Source organism: Heloderma suspectum, chromosome 2 (assembly GCF_057233095.1).
Source record: "Heloderma suspectum isolate Gila_16-S chromosome 2, 16-S_ref, whole genome shotgun sequence".
Classification (NCBI taxonomy): domain Eukaryota; kingdom Metazoa; phylum Chordata; class Lepidosauria; order Squamata; family Helodermatidae; genus Heloderma; species Heloderma suspectum.
The window spans coordinates 298,328,483-298,344,262 of NC_139459.1; the positions used below are offsets into that span (position 1 = coordinate 298,328,483).

The 15,780-nt window shown below is 44.9% G+C and overlaps 1 protein-coding gene across 1 annotated transcript in view; it reads left to right on the forward strand.

The window, feature by feature from the left end:
* CACNA2D3 (calcium voltage-gated channel auxiliary subunit alpha2delta 3) overlaps nt 1-15,780 on the forward strand; it is an 821,063-nt gene that overhangs the window by 659,687 nt on the left and 145,596 nt on the right. The window contains exons 19-24 of the mRNA XM_084829826.1: nt 3,906-3,977; nt 4,258-4,319; nt 9,839-9,906; nt 13,656-13,701; nt 13,848-13,945; nt 15,374-15,467. Coding sequence (XP_084685952.1) covers nt 3,906-3,977; nt 4,258-4,319; nt 9,839-9,906; nt 13,656-13,701; nt 13,848-13,945; nt 15,374-15,467 — 440 coding nt within the window. The remainder of the gene's footprint in view (nt 1-3,905; nt 3,978-4,257; nt 4,320-9,838; nt 9,907-13,655; nt 13,702-13,847; nt 13,946-15,373; nt 15,468-15,780) is intronic.

Consider the following 15,780-nt stretch of genomic DNA (forward strand, 5'->3'; position numbering starts at 1 on the left):
CTAGATGGGCTCAGAGGCCTGTCTAGATTGGGCGGGGGAGGGACAAAGGAGGACAGAGAGATGAAAATTGCCTCTGTTACTCCTCCTACCCTGCCAACAGCAGCCCAACAACAGCTTGGAAGCCTCTGAGATCAGAGGCCTCTATCCGATGAGGGCACAACCCATGGGATTGTGCCCTAAATCTTAGAGTGGGGCAACTATGTTTAGAAATAAACAATAATATTTTAAATGAGGGGGTGAGATTGCAGAAACATAAGATTGTTTTTGCAGGGGTGGGCTACCTGTGGCCCTAGACCTAATTTCATTTGGACTTCAGCCTAATGTCGTAATCCCTGTGCATGCAATCAGACCTTTGGCAAGTGCTGCCTTTCACTTCTGTGGCATCCCGTTGCTTGGGAAGGAAGAGGGAGAGAGAGAGAGAAAGAGAATGGGGGTGGTAGGAACAGAGAGAAAAGGAGATGGCAGAAAGAGAAAAGGATTGATAGTGACAAACCCACTTTTGGCTCTGGCCCTGCCCACTGCTGGCTTTGTCCCTGCCTGCCCACCACTGAAATGCATCCCCCATGAGGGAATGTGGCTCTTGGCCACAAAAAAGACTGCCCAATCCTGATCTTAGGGATGTACGAAAGTCACTTACCTTTTCGCATGTGTGATTCGTGGGGGGGGGGAGGCACTCCGTCCCTCCCCCCGGAATCCTCCCTGGCCGGCTCTGCTTCGCGGCAGCTCCGCAGAGCCACCGGCCACAGCGGCCAGGGCCGGCCACAGCTGGAGTTCCGGCCGTGGCCAGGCTGCTGCGGGCACAAATGGCGGCCGCCGTAGCGGCCACCATTTGCGTCCAGCCAGGCTGCCGTGATAGGCTATGTAAGTATTACACGGCAAAGAGCAGGGATGCAAACGGTGGCCGCTACGCTGTTTGCGCTGCTGCTCTTTCCATGATAGGCTATGTAAGAATTTACGTAGCCTATCGTGGTAAAGGCAGCCACGCAAGTGGCGTAGCAGCCGCCATTTCCGTGGCTGCCTTTACCGTGATAGGCTACGTAAGTATTTACGTAGCCTATCACGGCAAACAGCAGGGACACAAATGGCGGCTGCTATGCCGTTTGCGCCACTGCTGTTTCCGTGATAGACTACATAAGTATTTACATAGCCTATCACAGAAAGAGCAGCAGCGCAAACAGCGTAGCGGACGCCATTTGCATCCCTGCTCTTTGCTGTGATAGGCTACATAAATACTTACGTAGCCTATCACGGCAGCTTGGCAGGATGCAAATGGCAGCTGCAGCAGCCAGCCGAAAGACCAGCCGCTGCCAGCACTGCCAGCGCCGCTGGAGCCCCAGGTAAGTTTTGTTCCGGGGGGATTCTGCAGGGTGGCGGGAGGTGGGAGGCCGTTCTGTCATGGATTTCAGGAGGCCGAATGCCAGTGCATTCGGCCTCACTGAAATACGTGGCGGAATTCTCCACCATCCCTACCTGATCTCTGGAACTGGGCTGTGCTAGAGGTTCATGCATTCACTCCCATCTCATGTGTCAACTCCTCCTTTCCCCCTGAAAACCTCTTTTGTTTGACTACTGTTAACTCTGCTCAGAGGAACTCTTCTGGGGGTTCTAAATGTGAGCATCACTAACTGTGGTACATACAAGCGAAGTTAGCTGTGATCACGAATTGGGAGGTAGAAGGGAAATTTGTAAGGGGTGTGTGTGTGTGGGGGGAGAGACAAAGGGAATGTGGGCTTTGTCCCCAATTCAGGGGAGGCATAGCTCAGTGATAGTGGACATGCTTTACATGCAAGAAGGTCCCAGGTTCAATCCCATGCATCTCTGGTTAGAGAAAAGGTTTATTATTATCTATATTTGCATATGTTAGTGTAATGCTTATTACTAAAGATTTACCTGACTGATTTTACTCATTTTTTAAAAAACAGAAGCGTGTGCAGTGTAGACATGCAGAAAATGTTGAAACTTCAAAAAAGTTCAAAGCTTGAGCTTTAATAACAAAACAGTCCACGCTGTGCACCAAACAGTCTCTTATTGCTCTGCAGTTCAGTGCCAGTTTATTTGCTCCACACCAAACAGCATCTGATCTGACAGCACATGTTTTCAACACGAAACTTAAAGAAACGCTAAATGATCTTTTTAAAGAGAATGCACCAAACAGCACCTGATCTGACATCACGTGTTTTTGACCTCCAATGCATCCTCCCACTTTCCTTTTTTTCGGTTTCTGTTTGGTTCAGTTTTTATTCATTTTGCTTCATAGGCAGGCTTCATGGGGTGGTGCCAGGCCTTGGGGCGGTTTCTAGGGGCAATGGTCACGCTCCCACCTGTCGGATTGTATTGTTTCAAATGGGACAAATCAGAGAGTGAGGAGGGAGGGGCTGCTGCTGCTCCTCCCATGATGCTCTGTATGCGGGTAGGGTTTGTGTATTTGTGTGTGTGTGTGTGTACAAGAGAGGGGGGGCAGTAGGGGGCAGGGCAACACAGCAGGAGTGGGTTGGGTGCAAGACCAGCACCATATTGGATGGCTCTGGCTCAGGGCAGGTGACAGAAAGGTGGCATTTTTTCTTCTCCCCCGTCCTCCAGTCTTAGCTTTTGTTTTTCAGGCCCAGGTGAAGGTGGGGGTGGGGCTTCTTCACTGGGAGCTTGGAAACTTCCTTTCTCTGCAGCAGAGGAGGGGTGGGTCTGTCTATGCTTTCATCTAATGGGAGGGGGTTTATTTGAAGGAAGGAGGGTAACTGTGTGGGTGAATGAGAGGGAGGAGGTTTGTTGGAAGATCCCATTTGCTACAGCAGGGAGAGGCTTGCTTTAATGTAGTGGGAAGGTCATATTATTGGGGAGCTCATTGAAGGAAAGATGATGTGGAACATAATTGGGAAGTTGAGAGAGGAAGAGGGAGGAAAAGAAGGAAATGCCTCCTGAAAGTTGCTCTAGTCGTAAGGGAAACAGCCAAACATATTTTCATCCAATCATTCTCAGACTACTAGCACCCATGGTGACATAGGCATTACACTAGTTATTAGACTGTAAGTCATGTGAAACAATTCTTCCCAAAGAAATACTGCCAATCAGAACAGATAAGGGCTAGATGGACAAGTAGTTGGACCTGGTATTAGGCATCTTCCTATATATTCCTAAACTCTTGAGTGCTGCCTTGAGTGCCAGCTGGCTTAAATAAAATTCCATTAGCTAGAAGTCTAGATGACAGAACATGGCCCTTGAATGTTGCTAAATTCATGTTAATTGTGTGAATGCCAAGTTTGATTCTGCTCAGTTTCTCATGTTTCCAATATTAAGTTTGTTCTGAACCATTTATGCATCGGTTTCTAATTTTGTTGGTCTGATTTAAAATTTGTATGTATTTTCTGTAAGCTTCTCAAAATGCGTGCATTTTTGTATGTACTTTTCAAATTATATGCATTTTTGTAAGTGATTCCTGGTAATATAATGCATTTTTGTGTGCACTTTCCCCTGTTATACACATTTGTACATATTTTATCTATCATACATATTGTTGTGCAGATTATTTTATTTGTGAACTGCATCAAAAATTTGTAAAAGTGTGAATCTCATTGTGTGTTCTAGTTCATGTGGACGGTTGGGAAGTGTGATTTGGTAAGTTCACATTAAAATGTGAACTTAATTTTTCTCACCCATCCCTATTTATAACTTCCTATAGGTCCAAATACAGATTTTTATTTAGCCTATCAGGTTCTATTCTATAATCTATTTAAAATGATTGAAAACATGGGGTGGATATGGATATGTCTTCTGTCAGTTGGGTGAAAGAGTTTCATTTTCCCAAATACAGCGTGGAGGAAAACAATTGAAGATTTAGCTTTAGTTCACATTTTTTTAAATTTCTTGTTTAATTATACACACTCTTTTTTTTTTTTTTTTTTTGCTTTAAGCTTCGAAATGCAATGGTGAATCGGAAAACAGGAAAATTCTCCATGGAAGTGAAGAAAACAGTGGACAAGGGGGTATCATATAGAAAATGCTTTTCCTGCTAAATGTAAAACAAATAGTTGTGTTTTTAAAAGCTAGTTTAAAAAGTATGTATGGAATGAAAAACCTCCCCTGAGGAATGATTTCCTGTGTGTTTATTAACTGTAGGTCACGTATAAACATTTGCATGTGTGCATGTATATTGCTATTATTAATCTTGCCATAGATTATACGTTTGCTTTTGCATTTAACCCTGCAAGCTTTTCATAACAAGCCCTGTGTGTGTTTTTCCTTTCTTTTCATTTTTGAATCTAGAAGCGGGTGTTGGTGATGACAAATGACTACTATTATACAGACATCAAGGGGACCCCTTTCAGGTAGGGCAGCACATAATAAATGGAACATTTCATCAGGCACATTGCAGTTGCATTTGTACAAGCCTTGTGAGCTCATTAAAAGCTCATCAGAAGGGGCTGACAATAAAATATCCCTGGACAATGGTGAAAAAAGCAAGGGAAAGGGCTTTGGAGCATGCCTTTTCAGGTTTTATTCAGAGATGGAAAGTCTGTGAAAGTTAAATGCTCTGGCCGTGGTCCAGAGCCGTCATTCAGAAAGTGCTCCATTCTCTTCTGTGTTGAGAAAAGCTGCTCATGTGTGTTCTTGCCTCTGCACTGAACTCTCCCTGCTGTTGAGAGAATGGGCATTCCTCTTTGCCCAGAACTCTGTGCACAGAAACTGTACCATTTAAAATACTGCACTAACAAATACAGCTGTGTTTTTGAGCACAGCATAACACAGGTGGGCTCAACAGAGGTGCTGTATGAAGGTGGGTGTCTGTCAAGACTTAGATTTCATTGGCAGCTATTCTGTTAAGATTTACATTGAACAAGAGTGTGTCATGATAAATCAGAGTCATAAATATTACAGCCCATATGACTGCCTGCACAGAGATCCTCCTTCTGATTTCTTTTCATGCACACTCAGAGATGGACTTAGGGATGGACGAATCTGTCAGCTTTGCTTTCTCCCCCATACACAGTTTTAAAAAACTTTCCAGTTCTTTTCACACGTATTGGCCCCAGGAGCGTAACCAAGTCACCTGTAGTGTTAGAGGGGCCTAGAGATCCATAATGCTGGCTTAAGTTCATTATTGGTGCAATTCCCTTGCTAGTAGGCCTCTGAGCATGTTGAGATGAGTCAAAGGCCGATATCAAGATGTGCCTGGGAAGTGAAGTTTGTTTGTCTTAAAACTGCAGGTGGCTATGCTGAGAACCAAACACTTTTAGTCTATGCTGGGAATGAACGCTAGGTGGTGCTTGCTGCTGTTCTACTGCCTCATTGCTAATATGTATGGTATAAAACCCATTGTTCAATTTTTTCCACGTTCAGTTTTTTAAAAAAACATAAGAAGAGCCATGCTGGATCAGACCAAGGGTCCATCTAGTCTACCATTCTGTTCACATGGTGGACAATCAGCTGTCGACCAGGAACCCACAAGCAGGACACAAGCGCAGCAGCACCCTCCCGCCCATGTTCCCCAACTACTGGTGTACATAGGCCCACTGCCTCTGATACTTGAGGTAGCATAAAGTCAGCAGGACTAGTAGCCATTGATTGCCTTCTTTTAATCTCAAGTTCTTTCTGTTTCTAAAGAAATTTGCAAACGTTGGCAAGTGCTTATAGAGATTTAAAAAAAGAACTGAACAAAATTCTCACATATCTCTAGCTAGGGATGGACGAAAGTCCCTTACCTGATCCCAACGCTTGCTTCGCGGTGGGGGGGAGGCGCTCCATCCCTCCCCCCGAAATTCTGGCCGGGGGGGGAGGTGCCCCGTCCCTCCCCACCGAAATTCTGGCTGCGGGGGAGGCGCCCCGTCCCTCCCCGCCGAAATTCTGGCCAGGGGGGAGGCGCCCCGTCCCTCCGGCCGCAAAACCTCCTCTCCTGCCGGGACGCAAATGGCAGCGGCCGTAGCCGCCACCGTTTGCGTTCCTGCAGTCAGCCGTGATAGGCTATGTAAATGTTTACGTAGCCTATCACGGCTGACTTAAAAAAAAAAAAAGCGCGTATGCAAATGGCGGCGCCCATGGGCGCCGCCATTTGCGTTCCTTATTTTGGCATGTGTAGTCTACGTAAACGTTTACGTAGACTACGGCGAAAATAAGGGCAACGCTATTTGCATTCCCCTTATTTTCGCCGTAGTCTACGTAAATGTTTACGTAGACTACATGTGCCAAAATAAGGAACGCAAATGGCGGCGCCCATGGGCGCCGCTATTTGCGTACGTGCTTTTTTTTTTCAAAGTCAGCCGTGATAGCCTACTAAAACATTTACGTAGCCTATCACAGTGTTTTCTAAAAATCTAGCCATGATAGGCTATGTAAATCTTTACGTAGCCTATCACGTTTGTTTGTTTGTTTGTTTTACTTGGAAATGGCAGTGGCGGCAGCCGGTCGGAAGACTGGCCGCCGCCGCACCGCTGCCGGAGCCGCCACCAGGGACATTCAAGCAAGGTAAGTCCTGTCCCGGGGGTGGGGCGGGGGGGTGGCAGACCGTTTCTCCACCAATTTCGGGGGGCCAAATGCGCTGGCGTTCGGCCTCCCCGAGATTCGTGGAGAAATTCTCTGACATCCCTGTCTCTAACTCACATGGAAAATGGCAATAGTCAGCATTTTTATTCCATTTTTTTTAAAATATATTCTTCATTTGTTATAAGCAGTTACAAGGGATTGCTAATCTAGCAGCCTGTACTGGATTTGCTATCCATGAAGGACACATGAACACATCTTGTATTCAAAGGAGGAAGATTGCAGTGTTTCACCAAAATGTTCCTCATCCCTAACATAATTAAACATTATCTAGATTAGTAGCATTGCATCCAAGGTTGTCGATGCACAAGCAGTTAAATGCTTAGAGCTTGTGCACCAGTTGCCTTAGTTCTACTCCACTGATTGGACATGACTTATGGCTGAGGATGCTAAAGTATGGTATGGTACCTCTGCGACACCCCACTTTGTCTTGGTGTGATTCTGCCTCTAGTGAGCAGGCAGGAGTCCAGTCCTGGCTAAGAGTCAGACAGGCCCCCAGATCCCCTTACTGCCTGTACATCAAGGCTGAATAGGGCTGCATGAGAAATTTGCTGCAGTTCATTTTTTATCAGAAATTACTCAATTCACACACTCCAGACCCAAAAGCAGACTCGAAGGCAACCTGTGGTCAATGTTCGCACATTTCCAGGTTTGCAATGTGATCTGTGGACCACAAAAATGTGTTCAACATAGGGATGTCAGAGAATTCCACCACGGATCTCAGTGAGGCCAAATGCCAGTGCATTTGGCCCCCCGAAATCTGTGGTGGAACGGCCTGCCCCCCCGCGGATCTCCCCCGGGATGAGACTTACCTGGGGCGGATCTTCCGGGCAGCGGCGGCTCCGGCGGGGGCTTTGGCGGCAGGGGCGGTCTTCCGACCAGCTGCCGCCGCCGCCATTTCCAGGCTTGTGAAAGAAAAAGAAGAAAAACACGTGATAGGCTACGTAAAGATTTACGTAGCCTATCATGGCTAGGTTTAAAAAAAAAGAAAAAAAAGACGTGATAGGCTACGTAAATCTTTACATAGCCTATCATGGTTGGGGGTGGGTTTAAAAAAAAACACGTATACACAAATGGCGGCGGCTATGGCCGCCACCATTTGCGTTCCTTCTTTTTACCGTCCTAATCTATGTAAATATTTACGTAGACTATGACAGCGAAAATCAAGGGGAATGCAAATAGCGTAGCGGGCGCTATTTGCGTCCCCTTTTGATTCGCCGTTTTAGCCTACGTAAATACTTACGTAGGCTAAAATGGTGAATGAAAAAGGGACGCAAATAGCGCCTGCTACGCTATTTGCGTTCCCCTTGATTTTTGCCGTCATAGTCTACGTAAATATTTACGTAGACTAAGACGGCCAAAAAGAAGGAACGCAAATGGCGGCGGCCATAGCTGCCGCCATTTGCGTTCGCGGGTTTTTGTTGTTGTTTTTTACCCAGAGCCCTCCGCAGCCGGAAATCTGGCTGCGGACGGCTCTGGCCTGGCTGGGTCGGGCCTGGCCGGCTGCTCCGCGGAGCTGCCGTGGAGCACAGCCGGCCATTCGAGGATTCCGGGGGGAGGAACAGAGCGCCTCCCCCCCCGGCCAGGATTCCGGGGGGAGGGACGGAACGCCTCCCCCCCACCATCAACATAATCCGCGAAAGGTAAGTCAATTTCGTACATCCCTAGTTCAACAACTTCTGTTCATTTGAAAAATGTGCATAAAAGTGCATATGTTTGAAAAATGTGCGCAAAAGTGCATACTTTTGAAAAATGTGCGCATGCACACACACACACTTTAATCAATGGTAGAAAGATGCGTACATTAAAAAATGCACACAATTGATGTGGACATTTTGGAAAATACGTACAGATTTTTGTGTGAACCTTAGAAAACAAAGCTCGCAATCTGATGTGGAGCAAGCTTCAAGGTGGAATCTGGAGAGCCTACACAAGCTCGAGTGTTGCTCGTTTGCATATCCCCAGGGCAGAGCCATAGGCTCAGAGAAGCCATGAGTTATGCCAGGAGGCAGAGCTGGGGGACACGTCAAACTGTAGCAGAGCCAAGAAGCCCATTGTGGCTCAGACAAAGTCCCAGCCCAAATAGGAAGCTTTCATAGCCCTTCTTGCCCCCTGAGGAGGACCCAGTAGCCAGTATAGGTGGGTAGGGTCAGTCCAGAGCCTGAAGATGCTGCACTGCCCATGGAGATGCTCCAAACCACCTTTCTGTTGGCTAGCTGCATAGAGAGCCAAAGGTTCCAAGTACAGGTCCTGGTGGTTCCTGACACTTGTGACTTCCATGCCACAGGCTGGCTACTCACCTTAACTCAGCTGTGGATCAGGATGCTTTCTGTATATGGGACAACGGCACAAGTAGAGCTGAAGCAACTGCAACAACTCTTTTGTAAAATGTCCTCTCCCAAATGTCAGCCTTCCTAATATGGATCTTGTATTGACGATACATAGTGGTGTAGATGATTGGTTGAGAGGAAGTGAGAAGAACATACTTCTGCAGCATACCTTACCTCTGCATAAAAGTTTCTCTTTCACAGTTCTTCAAGGATCTGCTGATAACCATCCCTATGTACATTAGTTACCTGACTATGGATCCCATAGTGAGAACCATGTGGCTTTATCTTATTAAGCTCTTGCCAAGCCTCAAAATCAATGGCCCGGCGACTTCACAAATACTTTAGAAAACAGAAGAGTTGCATTTCGCCATTTGTGAACAATACATTATGGAGCAGTAATTCTCATTATGTGTTATACAGGAAGCAGGAGTGGGGAGATAAGCCCAGTGCAGTATTATTTCCACCACAGAAATATTAAACAAGGCTAAACTATGTAAGAGAAATTGATGCCAAATGTGTCATTAAGCCCACATTATCACAGTCTTGCATTTCCTTAATCTTAGCAGCTTCACTGGCTCCCACACTAATCAATAAGGGTCATTTCTCTCTACAGATGATTTTCATTTGTAAAGAGTTGCCTCCTTCTCTGTGAGCCCATGGGCACATTCAGATCTTGGCTAAAGAATGAAGCTGCTGGAAGAACAGCATTGACCTTGGTGGGGCTTGCATTTTAGCATGGGTTACTGCAGCCCTAAATACACAGATGTATACAGTCCATTGCTGCTGGCATAACAATCATGAAATGGCACGGAAGTGGCTGGTTGAGCAATCAATACAACCACCAAGGTTTTGGAAACAAAATTAAATTGTTCCTAGAACAGGAACTAAAACTTTAGGGAGAAATACTATCTCTATTTCTGTATTTTCTAGCTTTGTTTATGCCACAGATTTCATGGTCTGCTTTTTGTTTATCTGCACAGTTTAGGTGTGGCTCTCTCTAGAGGACATGGCAAATATTTCTTCCGAGGAAACGTGACAATAGAAGAAGGTAATACTCTTATGACTCAATCAGATTTCCTATAAACTAGTTTAACTGTTGAGTGATAATGGGTGTAAGGTATATGGGTCTCCCAATCAGGTTTACTAATAAATTGTTCAGGCATCATGCATATAATTTGGATCTTTGTGTGTGTGTCCATGAAATCTAATTGAATGGATGAGATACTTATTCCAACTCTCACCCATTTGACACTAAATTAACAGGGCAGAATAAACAATTTGAGAAAGATTAATTGCAACATGGGGAGTGGCAATACGGATGCATCATTATACTTCTTGCTTTAGCAGCATCCTTGCATTGGATTTGTAGGTTTCATGATCAAATCATCATCATAAAAAATTAGATCACCAATTTTTATTGTCTGAATTGTACCTAAAATGCCTGCTGTCCACAGCTGTGAGAATACTGAAGGTTTTAGGTCTAAAACATATTGGGGAACCTTGGTTCTATTGTTCAGGCAGTGACTGAGAAATTTAGGTTGAGAGAGCTTTCATTCTCCTGTTGTCCTGATGAACTCTGTAATTACTATGGAAGGACTGTAGTGTAGTTCAGTCATAGAGCATTTGAAAGGTTCCTGGCTTAGTCCCTGGCCTCTCCAGTTAAATGGATTCAGTAGCAGGTGATGTGAAAAACCTCTGCGTAGATCCAGGAGAGATGATGCCATCAGAGTAAACTGGGCTAGATGGAGAATCAGTCTGACCTGATATAAGGAACCTTCCTAAGTCAGCCATATGGCAAGGATTTTTGATGACCAGTTGTTTAACAACAGCATCAACAAAATGACTTTCCTCAACCTAAATCATACTGTCGAAAAGAAGGAAGTGCAGGGGTGGAATTTTGTGTGGAAGGACTGTGACTTCTGTTCAGTTCTGATATTCAAAATGAATTCCTAGGCTCAGAATTCTTTAATTATGAGGATAAAATGCTTGCTTTTGTGACGGATTTGACTCCCTTCTAGGGATGTCAGAGAAATCTGTTTGGGGGGTGGAGCTCAGCAGGTTTTCCCCAGCTCGGCCCCCTGGACTCCAGCTCACTCATCTGTGAGCTGGCCCAATTCAGTGCACAATGAGTCGGGCCAGCTTGCAGAATTTGGGGTGATTTTTTTTATTTGCGCAAATCACGATTTGTGCAAAATCTCTTCTGTAAATAGCACAATTTGCACAAAACTGCAGGTGTAAATCATCTAATTTGCGCAAGTTCAATCATTTATGCCCACGACTTTGAGCAAATTGCACTATTTATAGCCATGATTTTGCACAAAACATGATTTGCACAATTTTTTCACGAACTAACCCATGGCTTGGCTCGCAAATGCAAGCTGAGTCGGGGATGCCATGGGGATCTGTCAGGCCCCAAAAGGGCCAGATTTCCCCACGATGGACAACCCTAGTCCCTTCCCTGAAAAAATAGCTGTCAAGATGTTTGGCTCTAGATGAACTGGAGCATGCAAAGAAGAAAACTCTGTCTTTTACCCCTGACTGGCAAACATCTCAATAAATTACAGAGTATGTCATTTGCACCAGGGTCCAAGTAGATCTGGCAACCCTGAAGTCTGCCCACCCTGCTCTACTTTGCCCTTTTTTCCTGTCCTCAGCTACTTGTCTTTCTGGCTTTTTCTCATAACGACCACCTATCCTTTCTTCATGGACTGACTGACCTTCTTAGATGCAGGCAGCTATGAAGCACCTGCTTTCGTAACATATCTCTTGAAGACCAGCTTGTACAGTTGTCTGGAAAGGGGCTGTAGATCAGTGGTAGAGGAGCTGCTTTGCATGCAGAAGGTCCCAGGTTCAATCCCCAGCATTTCTAGGTAGGGCTAGGAAAGAATCTCGTTCCAACCCTGGAGGGCTACTGACAGTCCATGATGACAATATTGGGTTAGATGGACCAAACCCCCAAACTCCTTCCCCAAACCCCTCCCCCAAACCCCTACCCAGGGCCAATCTACACTTACGGTTTTTTTACACTTCCAATGAGCTTTCATTGCCCGTCCTTCATATTGCACTGTCCCCAGTTTGTATTGGAACTGCAATTTCCCGCATCCCTGCTACCCTTTCAATACCCTGATATTCCGGTATTTCCCATTCATGTGCTCTGCTCTTCCGTGTTCATCACCATATAAGGTCGTAGTCCCCTCCCACGCCTGCCCATATATGGCGGTGTTTGTATTTCCCTCCTGTCCAATCACAGCTCTCAATGCCCCCATGTGATCTTCCAGCTACTGATAGGCTAGCATAGCTTCCTCAGCACTGGAAGTTTTATCACCAACCAGCAGAGAGCTGGATGTGCGTGCGCTTGTGTGATCTCAGAAGCTCAGCAGGGTCAGCCCTGGTCAGTACTTGGATGGGAGACCGCCTGGGAATCAGGCTTCCTGCATTGAGCAGGGGGTTGTTCTATCCCTTCAAATGACACTAAGTTTTACCTCCTTCTGACCCCTGCTTTGGCTTTACAAAAAAAAATTAAAATTAAGGCATTATCTTCAAATCTTCAAAGAAGCGAATCTTCAAAGAATCGTAGCTTCTCCAGCCCAATTGCGCCGCACACTTGCCTGGGCAAGCCCAGGCAAGTGTAAATGTTTTCACAGTCCCATCCATGCTCGCAGCACGGAAAGAAAAACACATATCCAGGCAGACAGTCCTCAGTGTCCATGGACTAACATCAATAAAAATGTCCGTGGACAATTTTAACATCATCTCATGAGCGGCAGACATTTTTATTGATGTTAGTCCGTGTATAGTGATGACTATCTGCCTGGATATGTGTGTGTGTTTCTTACTGTGCTGTGAGCATGGAGGGGACTGTGAAAAAATTTACACTTCCCCAGGCTTGCCCGGGCAAGTGTGCGGAGCAATCGGGTTGGAGAAGCTACGATTCTTCGAAGATTTGCTTCTTTGAAGATTTGAAGATAATGCCGTAATTAAAAAAAAAATCCAAAGCCGGGGATAGAATGATGTAAAACTTAGTGTCATTTGAAAGGATAGAACAACCCCCTGCTCAATGCAGGAAGTCTGATTCCCAGGCAGTCTCCCATCCAAGTATTGACCAGGGCTGACTCTGCTGAGCTTCCGAGATCAGACAAGCGCACACATCCAGCCCTCTACTGGTTGGTGATAAAACTTCCAGTGCTGAGGAAGCTATGCTAGCCTATCAGTAGCAGCTGTCCCTCTTCCTCGTGCCGGCTGTCAAGGGCTGGCACGGGGAAAAGAGCCTCGGCAGACACCCCCAGCCTCTCGCCCTGGCCTCCAATGAGAGCAGCCTTCCTTGAAAGCAGGAAAACAGTACAGCGCCAGAGTGTGAACCGTGCTTGCACATTCGAGGAGGTACTGGAATGAGGAAAGAGGGTGAGTGTGGATAATCACGTTTTAACGCGAGTGCATTTAACCCGAGAATGCACCAACTTCATTGCAATGGCAGGCGCAATGTAGATCTGCCCCCAGTATAAGTAACTCAGTATAAAATGTTCTCCTATGTATGTTCCTATGTCTTCCAGCTGTCTAACCTATGTGATCCTGTGTATTTAGCCATCTTCATTACTTAGGTTCAACCAAATGTGTGACTTGGTGCTGACACATTTGGTGAGTACTTGTGGAAATGCAACTTACTATGGTTCATTAAAGTATATCACCTAGTGTTTTATTTCATTTTTCAAGAAGGCAGGATGGCTGTCGTGAATTGTGTACTGACCTGGTGCCAACACATCCCAGGAAATGACCCTTTGTCATTTATTCTGGTTTCAGGATTGCATGATTTAGAACAGCCTGATGTATCTTTGGCAGATGAATGGTAAGTCTTCAATAAAGCATGCAGTTGGCTTGTGTTACCCTTTCTGTTTGTGCTTGGTGTGCCCAGCTCCTCCTACAGAAAGACAAAGGGGAGATCATGCTAACAAACGTTTGTTACAATTATTTTTAACCACACTGTGTCCTCAGGTCATATTGCAACACAGACTTGCATCCCGAGCACCGCCAAATGACTCAACTGAAGGCTATTAAAAACTACCTCACAGGGAAAGAGCCATTGCTTCCTTGTGAGTATCTTGTTGATTAAGTTTGAAGTCTGATGAATATTGCAGACATTCAATGAATACACTAGGTGGCCTTGGGCAACCCATTGTTTCTCCGATTCATTTCCCCCATCTGCAGTTTTACTACTAATAATACTGACCTCCCTGACATGGTAGTCGAAAGGATTATAAACCAACGGTATATTTGAAGCCCTTTGAATGCTATATAAATGTTACGTATTATTATTTAGAGAGTTCCATCTGAACTGGAATTTATAAAACAAGTTACTGTTAAAGTCTTTGCTTGCATCAATACAAATGCAACACAATGTCATATATGACTAAAAAAACAGACATCAGTTCTATTGCTCATACTCTTTGGTCAAAAGCTGCTTGTGCCGTGATCTCCTTAAGCTTTGTTAATGAGAGCTCAACTGAGCCATGACTTGGATGTGAGACCTATAAGCAAACTCAGTGCTGAGGATATGAAGATTAAGTACATAGTATTCTGTGGTTTAAACAAATGGTGCTGACTGCGGTGCAGCTGTGCACATGCTGCTGGGAATTTTCCATTGTTGGTAATGGCAAACAAAACGTCCCACATTGCTCATGGTATCTTTGTCTTCTGTAGTAGGCAATGCGTTGGGGTGGAGGGTGCTCTGAATCACAGCCAATATTCTGGAATGATGCTACCAAGCGTCACATATACTGGATGAAATATAGTATGGACATATGGAACTCCTATAAGGCTGAATGCATGGAATATTGAAAATTCAGATTTCTATGTATAAGAGAGAAGTGCAAACTTTGGTATCCAGTGTGAGGATCCTCCCCTCCATCTCATCTCGAAATCAAATAGGTGAGATTACCACCACTTGCAACGTCTTCTGGTGTCAGACTCCACAGTGAAGTCCCCGGTTTGTAACAACAGATCTATAGAATTCCTGCCAATGGGCTGGATCCATATTTAGTCATATTTACAATAGTCTCATTGAAATCAATGGGATTTAAGAACAACCAAGAGTCTTGTTGCACCTTAAACACTAACAGATTTATGTATTCTGGCATAAGCTTTTGTGGACACTGTCGACATCATGAGATGCATGAAGTGTCAACCTGAAATTGGCCAATTTATATACACATGTGGGGGGGGGGGCTGCAGAGGGGAGAGAGATGTAACCAGTAATGTCAGATGGGATTGAAACGCAGTGATCGTTAGCTGAACAGCTGCCATCACAAAACACAGACATCATTGCAATGATGAGCCAGTTAATATACTGAAATGCAAAACTGAACAGCAAAAAAGTACAGACTGATTATTGCCTTAGTTATAACTTAGGTTCCTTTGATTTCAATAGCTATATGCTAAGTATGACTACGTCTGGATCCAACCTAGTATCTACTGCATCCGGCTCCATACATGCTTTTTATTAATGCTTTAAAACTTTATAGGTGATAAAGAATTGATACAGGAAGTACTGTTTGATGCAGTGGTGAGTGCACCAATAGAAGCTTATTGGACCAGCCTTGCACTAAACAAATCAGAGTAAGTGAACAAAACATTGTTTATAATTTCTTTAAACATACATACATATCTACCTGTACATACATACATACATATATACATTTCACCGCAAGTCAATTATTATTATTTTTAGGTCTGTTGCACACAAGGAATTCACTTGCCATCATAGGCTGCTCAATTTATTTCAGTGGAATTTCAATTTCTGGGGGAAACTGCTGATGTGCTTTATTCAGGCTTGTCGAGGAGGTGTGCCATTCATTGGTTTGGTGAAGTTCTGAGCAGCAGTTTAAAAGTTATCAAGGTTTTATAGCCCATGAAAGCTTATGGCAGCAAC